The 17,085-nt window shown below is 40.5% G+C and overlaps 1 protein-coding gene across 2 annotated transcripts in view; it reads right to left on the reverse strand.

Moving 5' to 3' along the window:
• The window catches only part of LOC106947667 (cGMP-dependent protein kinase 1-like), a 103,114-nt gene extending 86,266 nt beyond the window's left edge, over nucleotides 1-16,848 (reverse strand). Inside the window, exons 1-2 of one of the 2 annotated variants that reach the window (XM_015032818.1) lie at nucleotides 16,163-16,848; nucleotides 6,361-6,527 (exon numbers count right to left, since the gene is read on the reverse strand). In XM_015032818.1, the coding sequence (XP_014888304.1) occupies nucleotides 6,361-6,527; nucleotides 16,163-16,419 (424 nt within the window). In that variant the 5' untranslated portion in view covers nucleotides 16,420-16,848. Of the gene's footprint in view, nucleotides 1-6,360; nucleotides 6,528-12,192; nucleotides 12,971-16,162 lie in introns of those variants that run through there. The other variant, XM_015032817.1, reaches the window with a different exon arrangement.
• Nucleotides 16,849-17,085: the final 237 nt, after the last annotated feature.

The following is a 17,085-nucleotide window of genomic DNA, read 5'->3' on the forward strand; positions in this document are numbered from 1 at the left end:
TTTATATATATATAAATTTACAAGTCATTCTAATCTTTTGTTGACATGCATTGATAAACAGGAAGTCATGGATGAGTTTTAAAAGTACAGTATAAATTACAGAATTGGTTCAGTTCAATGTGTTTCATTAAAAAAAACGTGTTCTTAATAAATGGCACCAAATGATTTTGTAAAAGGTTTTTTTTTTTTCTCCGTAGGAAATTGTATTGTTAAATAAAAATAAATTAAAGGTTGGATTCTCCCTGTGAGAATAAGCTAATGTAATGAAAGATTAATTTATTTTAGTTATAGTATACTTTTATGAGGGGTTGCTGACACTCCTATGGTCTTTTTTTTGTCCCACATGTTTTCTTTCCACTAAATTTTCCATTAACTTGCTTGAAAATCCCGCTCTGTTAACTGTCAGGTTCTTTATTCATCTTTTGTGACTGACCTTCCTTGAAGAAGGTGTCATCAGTCTGTCTTCCCCGTGGTTGTTTTGGCAATAAAATAGCCTATTTTTACACATCTTTACCCAGGGTTCCAATAAGCGTGTGAAGCACTTGTACTCCCATAAACTTAGATTGGATTTGGATTCAGATGATCACAAAGATAGAAAAATCACAGCATTCTTATTTACCGCTAATGTTAGCAGTATTATTGTACCTCTGTTGGCTAAATTTAGCCACGCCGTAGATGTTCTGTGACAGATAATGGACCATCAGCGCCATAACCAGACATTATTGGCTATCATGCCAATAAATGACACAACTGCCTTGGCGATGCTCGTTTCATTTGTGAGGAAAATGATGTACACAGTGTTCAGGTGACGCAGCTGCACGTTTGACAGGCAGACATCCTGTCAGCATGTATTTAAAAGAGACTCTGAAGACCTTGATACAAAGTCGACCAGTGAGCTGCGAACGCCTTTCTGGATTTGTTTAATGCAAAGCAAGCCTGGGGACGGCTACAGTGAAGTCTGCAAACAGAGCGCCTGGGAAAAACGGAGAAAAAGAAGCATGACGGAGAGAGAGAAACAAAAAAAAGATGGCAGTGTTTGCTGAAGATAAATATCCTCGATCCACCCTTGGGGATTATGAAATGAAAAACAATTAACCAAACAATTAGCATAAAGTGGAAAATGACCAGAGCTGAATTTGAAGCCCCGCTTCCAGCTACGTTACAGTTCAGTATTCTGTCTCTGTCCAGGATGAAACCACAAAGCCCCTCTACAATTATTTTCCCTTGCAGATTTGAATCATTCTTTTCTCTCTTTCTGTTGAGCTCGATAGGAACCAATTCATCATGCCAGTGTGACACTTGTTCACTGGTGACCTACTATGACAAGTCACCTCTGCCACAGGCATCTCCCTCATCATGGGGGGAGATTGAAATACACGGACTACAGATCCAAAAGGCTTGATGTTGATGCTTGGGCTATATTTGCAAAGCATTTCTTTTTGATGACTCCAGTAACATTTCCCCAGGCGTAATTAACGATGATGTTGCTTCTTATGGCTTTTAGAGAGAAAGCCCAAATATATAAAAAGAAAAAAAAAATCCATCTCTTATTTTTTTTTTTTTTTTTTTTACAGCGCCCAGCTCTTTTCCATTTGCCGATATTCCATATCGAGTCGCAGGTGTTCAATTCGCAGAAGGGTTTTGCATGGGATTTGCATAAACTCTTTGCATATTTGACTTCTCGCTGTGGTCAGCTGATAAGTTTCGGTTTTCCAGAGGTACAGGAAACGAGATGAAAATGTGAGCAGAAGTACAGGACGCATTTTCAGCAAATAATCTAACTTTAACCATGCTCCTACAAAGTGACCACAAAACGCGCTTTGAATTGTCCGTCTGAGTGTTACTTGTTTTGAGAGTTCACATCAATTTGTGTGTACAGCGCGTTGAAAAATGTAGAAACCCCTTGAAGCTTTTCACATTTTATCCCTTTGCAAACACAGACTTCCATCCAGGACCCACCCTGTATTTGGTTTCATTCATATCCCCCTCAGCCCTGACCAAATTACATTAAACAACTAAGCTTTGTTACATACAGCATGATGGCACCACCACCATGCTGTACTATGGGGATGCTGTGTTCAGGGTTATGTGCGGTGTTGGTTTTCCTTCCCATATGCCAAAAAGTTTATTCTTGATGCTATGCGACTGGAGCACCTTCACTTGTTCGCTATGCCTGCTTGGTGACTTGAACTGTAAGAAGGTATTTTAACAACAACTTTTTTTAACAACTCTTACATAAAGGGTAGCTACAAAGTACATAGTTCTTAGCTGTCAACAGATTCCCACACCTCAGTTGTAGCTATCAACTACAGTTGCCATCGACCTCCAGACAACTAAATTAAACTCAGGTACAATTTATTCACTAATTAGGTGAGGTTCGAAGGGAATAGGTCACACTTTTCAGGTTTTTTGTTGCAATAATAAAAAAAAAAACATGAGTACTATTTGACTTCATCTTTATGTGTTTGCGTTAGCATTTGAAAATGTGACAAGGTTCAGTGGGGTGTTAATAGTTTTAGCATGACATTATATGCTTTACTAGCAGCTGTCTGCATACAAACAGTTCCTGCCTGCTTTCCAACAAGACTATTTTAACCAACGTTTGTCTCAATTGAAGAAACAGACGCCCAGCAACAGATTAAACAATCAATTGTCATGACTGATTCTCCTAAATAAAGTATCAACCTTTAAATGCCACTGCCTCCTCACCAACCAACAAGGCAGACTTCTCAATTCCTCTGGTTTATCCGAGTGTCTCTGCTTGATCACATTTTGAGCTTGTCTTTAAGTAACGGAAAGTCACTTAATACGTTCTGCATTGCTGAATGTATTAAGTATTGCATTTGAGTGGTACTATATGGGCTAATTTCTTTACTTTATGTCATAAAGTGAGCAATTTGACTTCCAAGAAAGGAAATTAAAAGATGAAACATCACTTTCAGCACATCAAACTATGTAATTCGGTTTTGTTCCAAGAGCCTAGAGAGAGGAGAAAAAAAGAAAAAAAGAAAAAAGAAAGACCGCACTCGATTGCCCATAAACACTTAATAAGTTTTCACTTGCAGGTTTTAACTGGCTTGTGTGGGTGTGGGTGAATTGAAAAGCTTTCCAAAGCATACTGATTTGGAATTTATAACCAGCAGCAACAAGCACAAGATGTATAGCACAGTTAAAATATAATAACAATAATAATAATAATAATAATAATAATAATAATAATAATAATAATAATAATAAAGAATGACCTGGAAGGTGAAGCCTTGAAAGATTAATGTTCACAGATTTTTCAGGAAAGCAGATAAATAAATCCCAATCTCTGCGTGATGACCTAAGACCTTTATGAATAGTAAGCTGATTCTGAAGTGGATGTGCACTGTTCAAGTATGCAGTGACACCTGAACTATGACACTTGATCAGTCAACACAGGAAAACATGTTCTGCACGTATTTAATGCTGCTAGTTTTCTGGCAGCATTCAGGTAACAGTTGTAACTTCTGACCAGCATTTGTTACTCTGGTGCATTAACACTCACTCTCGCCTGAAATACTTTCATTAGAACAGCTTATTGGCAAGATGTGCCGCGGTTGTGTGAACAGTGGCAGCAGTGAAGAGAAACTGCTATGACTCTCAATTTTCTACACATAATCAATCTTTTAGCATAGAATAGAATTTGAGACTATTTTGCAGACTAGAAATACAACATCAGTGGTGAGGAAAGCTCAGCAGCACCTTCTCCGATTCAACTGCTCAACAATTGAAGCTTTACTAACACACGCAATTAATGTTGCGGCACACGGGATGTACAGTGTCTGACAAGAAGAGACTACAGAAAGTGATCAGATCGGCTGAAAAGACTACAGGCTGTCCTCTGGCCCCTCTGGATGAAACTGCAACCTGTTGATGAACGCACAAATATTGTAAAATCATTACGGACCACTTCCATCAAAGCCACCATCTGTTCAGCCAAATGTCCTGTAGATGGAGGTGTAGGAACAGGACAGAAACAAACACGGTGGGAAACGACTTCTAGACACAAGCCATAAGAGCACTACTCTTATCTTAAGTGCAGTGCAGTGTGGTAGCTGTAAAAGAGTTGCTGCAAGAACTTTGTTTTCCACAATCCATGAAGTTTCCTAACAGCAGCAACATTTCAAGCTAAAAAGAAAAAATCACTTTAACATTACAAGTACATCTAAAAAAAACAAGAGTATTGTGAAATTAAATAATTTTTGTCAATCATTTCAGAAAGTGAACATTATGCACAAAGGGAAATATTTCAAGCTTGTTTATATATAAGTCTGATGATTGCGACTTACAGATAATGAAAATGTTAATAATGTAATAAAGTGAAATATTGTAAATTCATGGTGTCACACTAATCAGCAAATTAACTCAAAATACTTGCAAAGGCATCTCACTTGTTTCTTAGTCATGAGGAAGAAAGCTGACTGGAATAATGTCCAGAACATAGTCGCCGACGCCCCTTCACAAAGAGGTCAAGCCACAAAAGGCCGTTGCTGAAGAAGCTCGTTGAGTTATGTGTTCAAGCATTTCGATAGAAAGCTAAGTGGAAAGAAAAAGTGTGACAGGAAAATGTGCACAAGCAACATGGATAACGCCAGTCTTTGGTGGAGCCTCACAAGGAGTCGATTGAGGCTGGACTCAGAACACCTAGATCCACTTTGCACAGACCAATCCTGCACACCAGCTTACCAGAGCTGAGGGGAAAAAGAACTGGACTGTTGTCCAGTGGTCCAAAGCCAAGTCCTCTTTTGAAATGAAAGCACATTTTGCATTTTATTTGGACATCAAAGTTCCAGAATCTGAAGGAGGAGTGGAGAGGAACATTGCTTGAAGTTTCCACAGTCAGGGGTGCCATGTCGTCCACTGTTGGTCCACTGTGTTGTTTGAAGTCAATGCAGCCACGTACCAGAAACTTAATAGCACTTCATGCTTCCTTCTGCTGACAAGCTGTAAGGAGGTGGTGATTTTATTTTGCAGCAGGATTTGTGTCAGCCCACAACGCCAAAGGTACTAAAGCTGACCATGGCGTTATTGTGCTTGTTTGGTCAGCTAACTGGTCTGACCTGAATCCTATAGAGAACACACAGCAGGTATTGTCAGGAGGAAGATGAAAGACACTGGACCCAATAAGGCAGATGACCTGAAGGCCGCTGTCGAAGCAACCTGGGCTTCCATTACATCCCAGATGCCGTAATTTATGCAAAAGGAAAACCAACCAAGTAGTAAGAAATGCATAAAAGTGAAAATGCTTGTCAAAAGCCTGACATTTCTGTCAGCTGGGATGATGTTCCCAGGCTTCTCGGGATACCAGACCACAGGACATGTCTCAGAGAATTAAACTCTTTCCCCCAGAGGGCATTCACAAGCTGTAAACTTCTGTTTTTTATATAATATATTGCTGTTGGAAAAATTGCCTCTCAGAGTGGCCTTTCAGCCTTTGCACTCATGCCAGCCCAAGACTCATCCTACTCTGGATATTGATGCTTTCTTATTAATTTCTGTGAGCACTTTCACAAAGTCTTTTGCTGTTATCCTGTGGTTGGTCTGCAGATTTTGCACCCAACAAATATACATCTATGAGACGCAGAACACATCTCCTAACTGACTACAGAAATTCAAAGTTGAGTTTAGTCAGATCTTTTAGATATGAATTGCTATTTATGGTATAACCATGCAATGGGAAAGCTTAGAGAAAGTATATTTCACAAATATTATTCTTATTTGAAAGTGTCCGGGGTGAATCTGTAAAATGAGTAACAGGAACGTCAGTGACGAGTGCTCAATCTTGTTTTATGTCTTCATCTCGGTCAGTGTCCGCCAAGTTCTCCTCCCAATAATGATCAATCACAGCTTCCACACATTGACTGAGACACTTTTCATTAAGGTCAAATCTATTGTCAGGGACAAAGACTCAATGAGCGTTTAACTGAAGCTCCTCTGAAGCCGCCCTTCCAGAGTCAAAATAGACATTGTGCTCCTTTTACCATGCACTATGAGCTCATGGTACACTTCTTTTAAAATAAAAAGGTCATCAAAATGATGCTGGAAATGAACGAGTCAGTGGGTGCACATCATACAGAATAAAACCAGAAAAATCATAGGTGAATTATAATGTGACAGCCCTTGAACACTTTATTTTGTTATGTTTGTCAAGCAGAAACATAAAGAGAAAAAGAGGTTTGTTTTTTTTAAGAGTTCGTCCACACCTCTACACAGTCGTAAGACTCGCTCTGCTTTTTACATCCTCGTTTTGTAAGGGATATTTTTTTTTTTTTTTGCTTAAGCTAATTAGGACCTCAAGATGCCCGATTTACTTCTGCACAAGTGTCATTTTACCTTCCATGACATACACCAGCGAGCCCACGTCGCCTTCCTTAATGATGCAGCTGTCCTTCCCATACTCCACAGGGTACATGCAGTCCACGATCTCCTGGATCTGAGACAGCTCCAGGTTCTTCATGAAGTCATTGTCCAAGATGGCTTCTTTGATCAGATCCTTGGACCTGGAAGCAAAGCAAAACAAAGCTATAAAAAATAAAAATAAAAAAAACATTTGAGAGGTGGCTTAAACATTAATCTAGCTTTAGCTTTCTCACACGTATCAGGATCTTATCTAACAGACCAAAACAAAATCTGCCACCCCCATGTGTCACCCTGGAAATGGTGGGTTTAGGATAATATGGAGTGCTTTTCAGTATGCGTAGTGTTCTCCATGTTCATGAATGAGTTTAATGTTGGTCTCATCTGATCAAAAGCCTTAAGGTAATTGGTTTTCATTTGATGTGGAACGTGTATGCATTCCACATTGTTTAGATTTTTGATGGCTAAGCATGATGGAAATCATGTCTCCTTTACTTTCAATTACAATATTTTGAATTGAAATTTTGCAGTAGCAACGTAACAAAACAGAAAAAAGTTAAAGGCTTTTGCAAGGCGTTGTACCAGATTCACATGACCATCAATAAAACGATCCAATTAGCACAATTTAGTGCAAAAAAAAAAAAAAAAAACTTTGCTTAATTAATATATTTTCAAGGACACTGACCTGTTCAACATGTAGCTTTCTTTCATTTGGTAATGACTGTCTAAATCAGACAGCACAGCTGCTTTTCAAAAGCAAACCTTCATTAGACGTCAAGGTAAAACTTGCTGTAACCCCTTTCAAATACAAGATAATAAATGACTAAATCCAAGCCTCAAGGTAAAACAGTTGTGGATATTCAGGATGCATGGCTGAAAGCCAAATTAGCCTGCAGGCTGCAGAGGAAGAATTAGTCTTCCCTACCAGCTTTCTCCGACCGATTCGCAAAAAAATGGAAGAAAATCAACCGTAAAAACTAATATGCAGCTGCGTGAACGTTTTCTCGGAAAAGTCAAAAGGAAGCCAGGGTAAATGTATGGCAGCCACGTAATGAAAGGGAAAATTATCCCTGAGATCCGAGAGTACACATTAAACGGCGCTTATCTCACCGAGGGGCGATACTTCTTCATGAAGAATGTCCGCACTGACAGCAGGTGAATGCAGGCCAGGTGCAATGAAACACAAGGCCTCAAAGGAAACGCCGGTCTGATACTCTCCGATTGAAAGAGGTGAAGAGAGATGGGAGAGATGACGGGGTGAGCGGGAATCACTCGTTCATTGAAGTATGTCATCACCAGCGTCTGAGCCGCTCAGCCAAGCGACGCACGGCTGCTTCTGACAGCATGTGGGCTAAATGAATGAGGTTAATAATTAGCATCTGTGTTAATCCAAAGATGAGACCACTTCTACAAAGACAGGAGGCCTTTCTGACCTAATAACCTAGATACATGCCACCAATCCACAATGAGTATGAATTATTAAAGAATGTGGACCACATCTTGGGTTGTTTTTTTTTTTTTTAGCTTTTTGGCCTTTCTGTGTGCATTGTTTAGGCTGATCATGGATCACTTATAGCTAAAAGGGCAAACAACCTGGAAGACATTTATAAAGCAGCTCTCACCGAAATACCAGCCATCGGCCGAAATGCAAACACAAACAGAACGTCAAGCTACCATATCAGCAGTGCCCAGATTTATTCCCAGTCCTGTCCTGAGCTCTGAGTCTGTGTTTTTAAAACAAACTCCTCTGCACATTCGTGTGTTTATGATCTTGTGTTTTATAGGCACTTCTCGTCACGTTGAACATTTAAGGTAAAAAGAACCGGCTTGTCCATTCTGAGAATTTAAGTGTTGAAATCCTCCAACTTTTTTTTCTATCAAGCCAACATTTCAACAGCGATGATCAGTACATTTTCTTAAATAGCCGTAAAATACATCCACATGCAAAAATGCGATATGCCATTGAAAAATGTAGAGCAATCAACATTTTTAATTTAGTGGATTTATTTAGTTGCGAAACAGAATGCCATGCCAAAAAAAAAAGATTTTTATGTTTGAGTTGTCACTTTTTGCAAATCTTTCATCAATCAAGTACCCAAACTGCTGCCACATAAATGGTTGAAAAGTGTTGCCAGTCAGCAAGACTAAAGTCTTCATGAATTGACTGTCAACACAACAAAGTATCTCAAGAGCAACTTCCTTTTGTACCTCAAAATGCGAGTCTCAAACATTCATGCAACATATTTGCATTTATTTGAAGTCTGTATATTCTTCTAAACTGATTTACGTTTCTTCTCTGCTTACATTCATCTTCTAGACTATTTTTTTTTCCTGAGAATGAAATGTATTTTTATTTTATAGTTGTGGTCCCACATGGCATTTTTTGATTCAGAATTCATCCTAAATTGTACACCCCCTCTAAAAACTGTCTCCTTAGTGTAGTTGAAGGTATTACATTTGTATCACGAGCTGAAACTTTAAAGCCATGTCAAAAAGAAGAAGAAATCTGAAAGGGGGAAAATACTTTTCCACAGCATAGTAGAGGATTGCAGCTACTACTACTACTGTACCTGGATGACCCCAAAAGATTCATTAAGTCTGCCCTTGATAGTCTCACTATGCAGCTGCAGGAAATTTAATAAGAAAGGACTGATGTGTTGCAGCTGTTTTATATTCCCACTCTTCAATCTTTGTTAAAACCTTTGTCTTTCTTGGCAGACGTGGAAGATTGCTTGGATTTAATCTTGAAACTTCCTATTAAATTTTTCAGGAGTAAACTTTAATAAAAAAAAAAAGCTTTTTTGGCTCTGATAACACAAACCAAGATGGTGATGCTTAAAATAGTTTTAATTTCATGCTGCTGTAGACTCATGATGAAGTGAACTAAATTACCCTGATCCAGCTGTAAGGCTTTTCTTTCTTTTTTATTTTATTTTTTCTGAATTGACCTCCAGTGGTCTGGAAACGAGTTTTGTTGACCCTGTTTCTGTTATATTTCCACCAGTGAGACCTCCAGCCTGGCGGTCCTGATTGCAGCCATTGTTAAGCAAACCTCTTCCAACCAGACCCTATAAAAACATCTGCCTCCCTCGTCTTTGTGAGAATGACATATTTGCTTTCATCTACCAGTAAAGTTGAGGCTGAGCAAGTTCAGTCTTCCTTAAAAGGAGAAAATATGCTCTTTAAAAAAGGAAAAAAAAAAAAAAGAAAGAAAAATGAGCGGGAGAGGCTGACAGAAATGAGACAGGCAAAACGCGATATATGGATAACGTATGCGTAAAGAATGCTCCACGGGCCTCGTAAAGAAGATGAAGTGGGTAAGAAGTGGAAGAAAAGCACAAACATTTAGCCAAATGCAACAGGCATGATCACTGGACTACTAAAACAGCAAAAACATGATGGAAACGCTGCTTTTGCTTGAGGGGTGCACTTGAATTGCTTATCATTTTGTCAGCTTGGTACTTTTAAAATCAATGATAGCAAAGTCGCTCTCACAGAAGAACGAAACTAAATTATTTAGAGTAGAATCTGGGACGATGTGATCCTACAGTGAGTTTCTCAAACAGTCCTTAGAAAAGTTAAAATGAAATGTTGAGACCTAGCTGAGGAGATTACACTGTCTTTTTAAAGAGAGACATGATCACAAAAGACTGCAAATTGTACAAAAGAAATTACAACTATACTTTAAAAAATATATGCAAAAGAGCAATCTTTAAGCATAAGCAAAACAACAGCGGCGTGAACGTCAAAAACAGTCACTTTGACTGACTGAACTCCTATCTACATTTTATTAAAATAAGAGAAGCATCATGTAAACTGACAAAGATCGCAGCCGCCCTGTTTTCCCTTGATCCATTCTGACAGGTGAGTGGCAGGTCAAAGACTAAAAAAAATTGAATTTATTTTAAATGTGTCCAAACTAAGAACTCCCACCTTTTTTAATCTACAAAACAAATCAATCAACAACAAATGCTTTGATACACGTATTTTTTTTTTTATTTCACAAAAATCTGTTAAAGGTGAGGAATGTATCCTTTGATGCATGAAGGATGGAGGTCTTGTAATTCCTTCATTTTCTGTCAGATTCAAAGCATCGTCTTGATCAATGGACCTGCAGTATTTTTTTTATGTGGATAAAAATATGTCCAAACCAGTCAAAACTGGAGTCACACTAAAGAAACCAAATAAATAAATAAACAAACTTGAAATTCCTAAAAATAACCAGCTCTTACGGGATTGTTTGTCTTCAGCACATTATTATATTATAAGAAACAAGCACTGCACATTTTAATACCTTTGTTTTTTGTTTTTTTTTTACTAATTTTGTTCTGACAGATTAAACAAACATGTATTTTATATTTCATATTAGGAGGGATAAAATGCAGTCTAAATGACTAATGATTAATTGTGCTCTGAATCAGAAATTCCTGACTAGTTACCATTTTCATTAGCTATACCATAGTGCCATTTTTTCTTTGCTTACACTGTATAAAATACTGAATAAATGTTTCAATAAGAAATAAACAAAAATAAAGTTGTTTAGTGCACAACAGATATAATTTTCTTTATTTTATTTTATTTTATTTTTTTTTGTCTTTGATTTGTGCTGCTCACCCCAAGCAACATGGCACCCAGGGCATTGAGCCGCATTGCTGAGATGACAAATTGGCATCATAGCAAAGAGCTGAGTGCAGGAGTCAGAAAACCATCAACGTGCAGCACAATCCTCCAGGTTCTGGTCATTTAGCCGAGCTCAAAGTCATTGTCTCACTAAATGTCTCAGTAATTTTTTACGGATGGAAACACATGTGCACTCGTACAATAAAAGGCTCAGGGTGATGAATAATCATCATAATGAAGTGGTCACTTATGTGTTTTCTGCTTCTGCCGTACCGAGCCAGAATCAGACGGATATAAAAATAGAAATTCAAAGAGAAAAAGTCTGGCTGGTGTTTTCTCCAGCACAGAGCTGACAGGCGTGACAGAGAGACTAATAGCATTTTTGGTGTTCAAACAAATAACACCTTTCATTTTTGAATCTGCTTACAGGTTTGTTTGCAGGCATCTCTGAATCTGACACAAGGTCTCATTCCAAAATGTGGCTCATTTTCCCCCTTTCCGCGCAGTTTCACATTGAAAGCACAAAAAAAAAAGTTATTTAAATGATGTGTGCTTGAAGAGTGAAGAGGACTCTTCCTGTCCACCTTCCACAAGGAAGTGCAGAGCTCAACATTGGCTGAAACCACACACACACACACACACACACACACATCTGGAATATTCAGACCTCTTCTTGGAGCAGAGCAGGGGACACTGTTTGCTTGAGAGTTTGAGAAGAATGAGACCTCTAGAGTAAACACGAACAGGGATGCTATTAAACTGCCTGTCACGTAGTCAGAATTTGTATAAAACAGATGGCGGTACATTAAGCAGAGCAGCTACCATTATCTATCGTGGGCAATTCATTTTCCTGCGTATGGTTTTAATATGGAAAATGTGGTCGTTTTGCTGCAAAAAAAAAGAAAAGAAAAGAAAGAATTATCGTTTTTTTTTCAACTTTCATTTTCTGGGTAAAGAAGTTGCAAATATAATGTATTTGTGCGTGAGTGCGATGAGTTTACATCCCTCTCTAAGCACGCTCGTTCCTGTGTGCGCTACAGGTTAAGCACCTGCTACGCCTCACGCAATATTACGCACAAGAATCCCACAGGTGGGGGGAGAGCGGGAAAAAATGGTAAAGCACACAAACAGAGCGCGAAATCGTAGCATGATTATTATCTCGAGTATAAGCCGAGTCTGGACACCTACTGTGGGCTTTTGGCGTAGAAAGGTAGGGTGACATGGCTGAGGTCCTGGATGTCGAAGGCGGTGGGTTCGGCCGAGATCGCCTGCCTCTTGGTCCGCTGCTGCTCCTGCAGCTCGGTCTGCTTGTGGACCTGCTGGGTCGCCGGCTTGATGATGGAGCGGTATTTGTCCAATTCGTTCTGCAATCTCTGTATGAGCTCGTCCTTCTGGTCGAGCTCCAGCTCCAGCTCGTCGATGAGCGCGTCCCTCTGGCGCAGCTCCTCGATCTTCTCCTGGAGCGCGTACTGGAGGTCGCGCAGCGTGCCCATTTCAGTGCGACTTTCCTACAAGTTTATACAAACGGTGTTCAGCCGGGTCTTTGTCCTCTCTCCTCTGCCAAGCGGCGCGCAAACTTTATCCGGCATGAACGGACTGGGAGGATGCAGCTCCTGTCTCCTCTGAGAGGGGGGAGGATTCCTCGGTTCCAGGCAGATGCTGAGCATGTGAAGGTTACCGGCGTAGTTGGGGCTTTCCCTCTTTTGCCATAAAATTTATAAATCACAATTGCGCAAATAAGTTTCCTCCTCTCTCTCTCTTTCTCTCTGTCTCTCTGTCTCTCTCTCTCTCTCCTTCTCCCTCCCTCGGCGATGTGACATTTGAGGACCGTCCTCCCCGAGTGCGTCAAGCTGCGACCCGGAGAGCGCGCATGGCGAGAAGGGCGCCTACAGGAATCTGTGGCGCGGTGCAGTTTGATACACCAGAGAGAGCGGCGCTTTGTCTCACATGAATAATGAAGTCAGTGAAAAAGCCACAATTCGGTCATCATACCTCGGCAACTTGCCCCGAGGCCGCCGAGTTACAAATAGACGAGTCTTAATGGAAGCTGGAGGTGATGGAAAACTTAATGAGCCACTGTGCAGAAATGAGCAGCTGCTTCTGCCTGTTGTGTTTGTCTGCGTGAATTTGTCGAAATATCTGTAACCGGGCCCAAAGCTGAATATCTCAACTCAACTACACAAGTGATGAATATTAAGGCATGCAAATAGTGTGATTTTTTATTTTTATTTATTTATTTATTTATTTTTGTGGAAACTGATGCTTCAGGTATAGCCACCCTTCAAATATTGTGTTGTGACAACTGGAGCAAGTAAAAAGTGCTGGGAGCAAGAGGAAAGGAGCATCCTCCGCACACCTCATCTAATCTAATGCGGTGTGTGCACTCTGAACGCTGCTGATGTCTCTGTCCACATGTTCCCAATGAGTCATCTGGAGCTCTGCGAAAAGATTTCGGCCCCGTGTGAGCTGAACAAATTCGGAGAGAGAATAAACTGCCAAGGACAATCTGATAGGATGGGGGGTGGAGGGTTGACTCGGGGTAAAAACAGCAATTACTGCTGGGAGGTGAGAGCTGACAGGTATGGTGCTGAGGAAACTGAGGCTGAGGGGAGAGGAGATTTCCCTGGCTGAGTGGGATACGCCTGTGTGAGTAAGGCATATTTTTCCTGACACATTGCATGTAAAACAATTCGGAACGGAGACAGAAAGCAGAGAAGAAGAAGAAAAAAAAAATAGGTCGCCGCTGCCCTCTTGTGGTGGTTTAAAGAAGTGGCAAAGGAAAACATAAAAATGGAAGTCTTTTGGTGGAAAATAAAATGAAATAATCCAAACTTTAGATGAAATGAAACAACTAAACATAAAATGAAAACAGATTTTTGAAATAAAAAAAAGAAATTATTATGAATGCCAAAATAATTCTGAATTATTTATTATTTGTAGGAAAAAGTTGCCATCCTGTTATAATCAGGGGAAACGTGAAAACAAGAAAGAGATACATCTCTAACCTGGTATTACACCATAGAAGAAACAACTATGGACACAATGCCAGCCATATTCAATCACAGCATAACTAGGAATGTTAGAGTAGGCTTCCAAAATATTGACTTCCTCTGGTATGGAAACCTTACGAATCAGGAAAAGCAAGAGGAATTTTGTATCTGTATTCTGGTGGTAAAACGCATTCATATAAATAATTTAAATTAACACTGAATTAACTACAAAACAAAATAAAATAAGCCATCTGTGCACAGCGAGAGATGCTAGTATATGCTGCTTGTGAAGTGTTGACTCAGGACATCTAGCAGCTGCACTAAAACATGTCAGCCTAATAAGGAGACATTGTTCAAAAGAAGGGAATTCCTTAAAAGAAATGCGTAATTCTTAAAAAAGGACATCAATATCAACCTACGAAGTGTTCCAAAGCTATTGCCAGACATCAGAGTTTAAATGAAAGCCTTTTGTAGGAGCATCTGTGAGGAACATCTGTTCAACTACCTGCACAGCCTGTTAAATCGTTAGTCTGGATGTATTCTCCCAAAGCTTAGCTTCTTTGTACGTGTCCACAAATAGAACAGCTCAGAGTTTTAATTAATCCAAGAGTCCCTTGCCTTTATGTTACTTCAAATCCATTTTCATCCCAGTCAGTTGAAGTAGGCACAAAGCTTCAGAAGCAGCAAAGTTGACTTCCTATGTCAGGAAGCGTGCAGCTGCCTTCAGGCCCCATAAGCGCCATTTAACATCCCTGCATCCAATCCTACAAGAGAAGAAGGCCCTCCTACTGTCCTTCAAAGCTCCTCTACGTTTTAAATTTCACCTCTCCAGCCACCCAGCTCAGCCCTTTTCCTATACAGATCAATAGAAATAGGATCCATATCTCCAAGCTGCTGAAACCCGAGAAAGCGTGCAGGGGCGGTCCGCCGGCTCCACGGTGCCACATCCTGACTCCTAATGGGGGAAGAACGAGGGAGGAGGTCACACACCGTCTCTGACCCCGTGTCAGCGCTCAGCCTCCTCACAGACGCAGCAGGAGTGATTGTCTTTGCATACATCCAGGATGTTCATTACACACAATTAACCTGTTTGTTCTATGGAAAGCCATCTGAGCATTACCTGTGACTCATCAGCTCAGGCTAAAGAAAGAGTCCCAACAGAGCAGGCTACAGGCTGATAGACAGATAGATAGATAGATAGATAGATAGATAGATAGATAGATAGATAGATAGATAGATAGATAGATAGATAGATAGATAGATAGATAGATAGGCAGGCATTTAATGAGCATCCTATCTGCTAATGAGCACAATGTGGGCTTTCCCTGTATCCTCTTTATTGATGCAAATCAAGTTTGGAAATTGTCTAGCCGCTTCAATCAAATTAACCTCAACGTCTGTGGCACGGTGTCAAGAGAGCCATGCTTCTTTTGAGTGTGCAGTGTGAGACAGACCTCAAAACGACAAGTCAGTTGTGATGTTGATTGATTTAAAAGAACTTTTCTTTCTGTGATTACAGCTGAGAGACGGGCTGAGTGAAGGTGATGCAGGCCGCAAAACACGGCGATGACCTCAGGCTCACGAAACCCCTCAAAATAAGACCATGTGAACCTAAAACGAGCGCCTGAAGGTGATGAAGTAAGCATATGGTCAAACAAAGCGCTTTCTAATGGAGTATTAAATATCCTCAGACATGCACTTTGGGTCCTCAGCGTTCAGCTACTAAAAGCCAATAATGCACAGCACTTCCTCCAGTCTGTGTCCTTTGGGACCCGAGTGATGGGTCTGATCAATTAGGAAGCTCTTTCAGAAGCTGCGTCATTCACCCTAAGAATGAAAGTGCTCCTCCATTCATGACAAAGCTCCAAAGCTCTCATTTTTCATAAATAAGGATTAGAAAAGTTTTATTATTATTATTATTATTATTATTATTATTATTATTATTATTATTATGACTTGAGGTGGGATCTGAACTCCAAACTGACTTGTGTGTAAACAGGTTTGATCAATTTTCACACTCAAGCGCTGTTAAAAGCTTTTATATTGATTTAAATCTTTCATAGAAAATATTAGATTTTGCCAATGAGTGGGGATGGAAAAGAAAAAAGCTCAAATATAAAAGATGTAACACGCATGAAGCACATGTGACGCAGGGAAGCGTCTCTTACCAGTCAGATTTTGGATATTTCCGAAACGTCTGCCTGGACAGGTCCTGGTGCGTCTGGGGCTCCGCGGAGATGCCCTGCGCCCTGCGGGTCCGGGGACCGATAAGTTGCGCGCTCGGCAGGACGGACTGGCATTTGTGCAGTTTCCTCTTCAGCTCGTGGATCTCGTCCTCTCGGTCCGCCAGCCGCCGCTCCAAGTCCCGTATCCTCTCCTCCTTCAGCAGCAGGATCTTGGCAAAGTCGTCCTCCAGCTCGCTCATGCTGAAATCCGCGTTAAACTTCTCCAAGATAACGAAACTCCCAGCAACTCGGACAGATCGGCACCAATCTCCGCAGCCGTTCTTTGATCTCCGATACGGTGATATGATGCTCCGACAGTCCCCTTCTACTGGCAGCTTGTTTGTACCACAGGAGAAGAGCAAAGCGGGCGTTTAAAGCCGAGGAGCGGCCGATTCATGGAGACTGTCCGCCAAGTCTCCAGGGAGCTGCTGCTGCTGCCGCTGCTGGTGAGCCTTCATTGAGAAAGCAATTACAGCAGATCTTCTTCCCAGCAGGCCGTCGAACTTGGCACTGAAGAGCCGAGACAACTCCTGTAGTTCACCAACACACCACGCAGGAAGCACCCCCAACCACAGACGCCTCCGCCGTCCCTACTCCCGTTGCTGCTACCGAACCGTGCAGTGTTCGTTTACCATGTATGTGCGCAAACCTTTTGGACTACAATAGCGCGCACATCACCTCCCTGACCCTCCCGATTGCAAAAAAAAAAAGAAAAAAAAAAAAGAAATAATCAACTGTTCCGCTTCTCGCGTCACCAAACATAAAACTGGGTTTAAGCCTATTTGCAAACAGAAATCAGTGAAGCTGAAGTACTAATTTATCTGTATGTCAAATGTACTTGCATTTTTTTTATTTTTTATTTTTAT

Source organism: Poecilia latipinna, unplaced genomic scaffold (genome assembly GCF_001443285.1).
Source record: "Poecilia latipinna isolate Pla-1442-1.1 unplaced genomic scaffold, P_latipinna-1.0 Scaffold252, whole genome shotgun sequence".
NCBI lineage: Eukaryota > Metazoa > Chordata > Actinopteri > Cyprinodontiformes > Poeciliidae > Poecilia > Poecilia latipinna.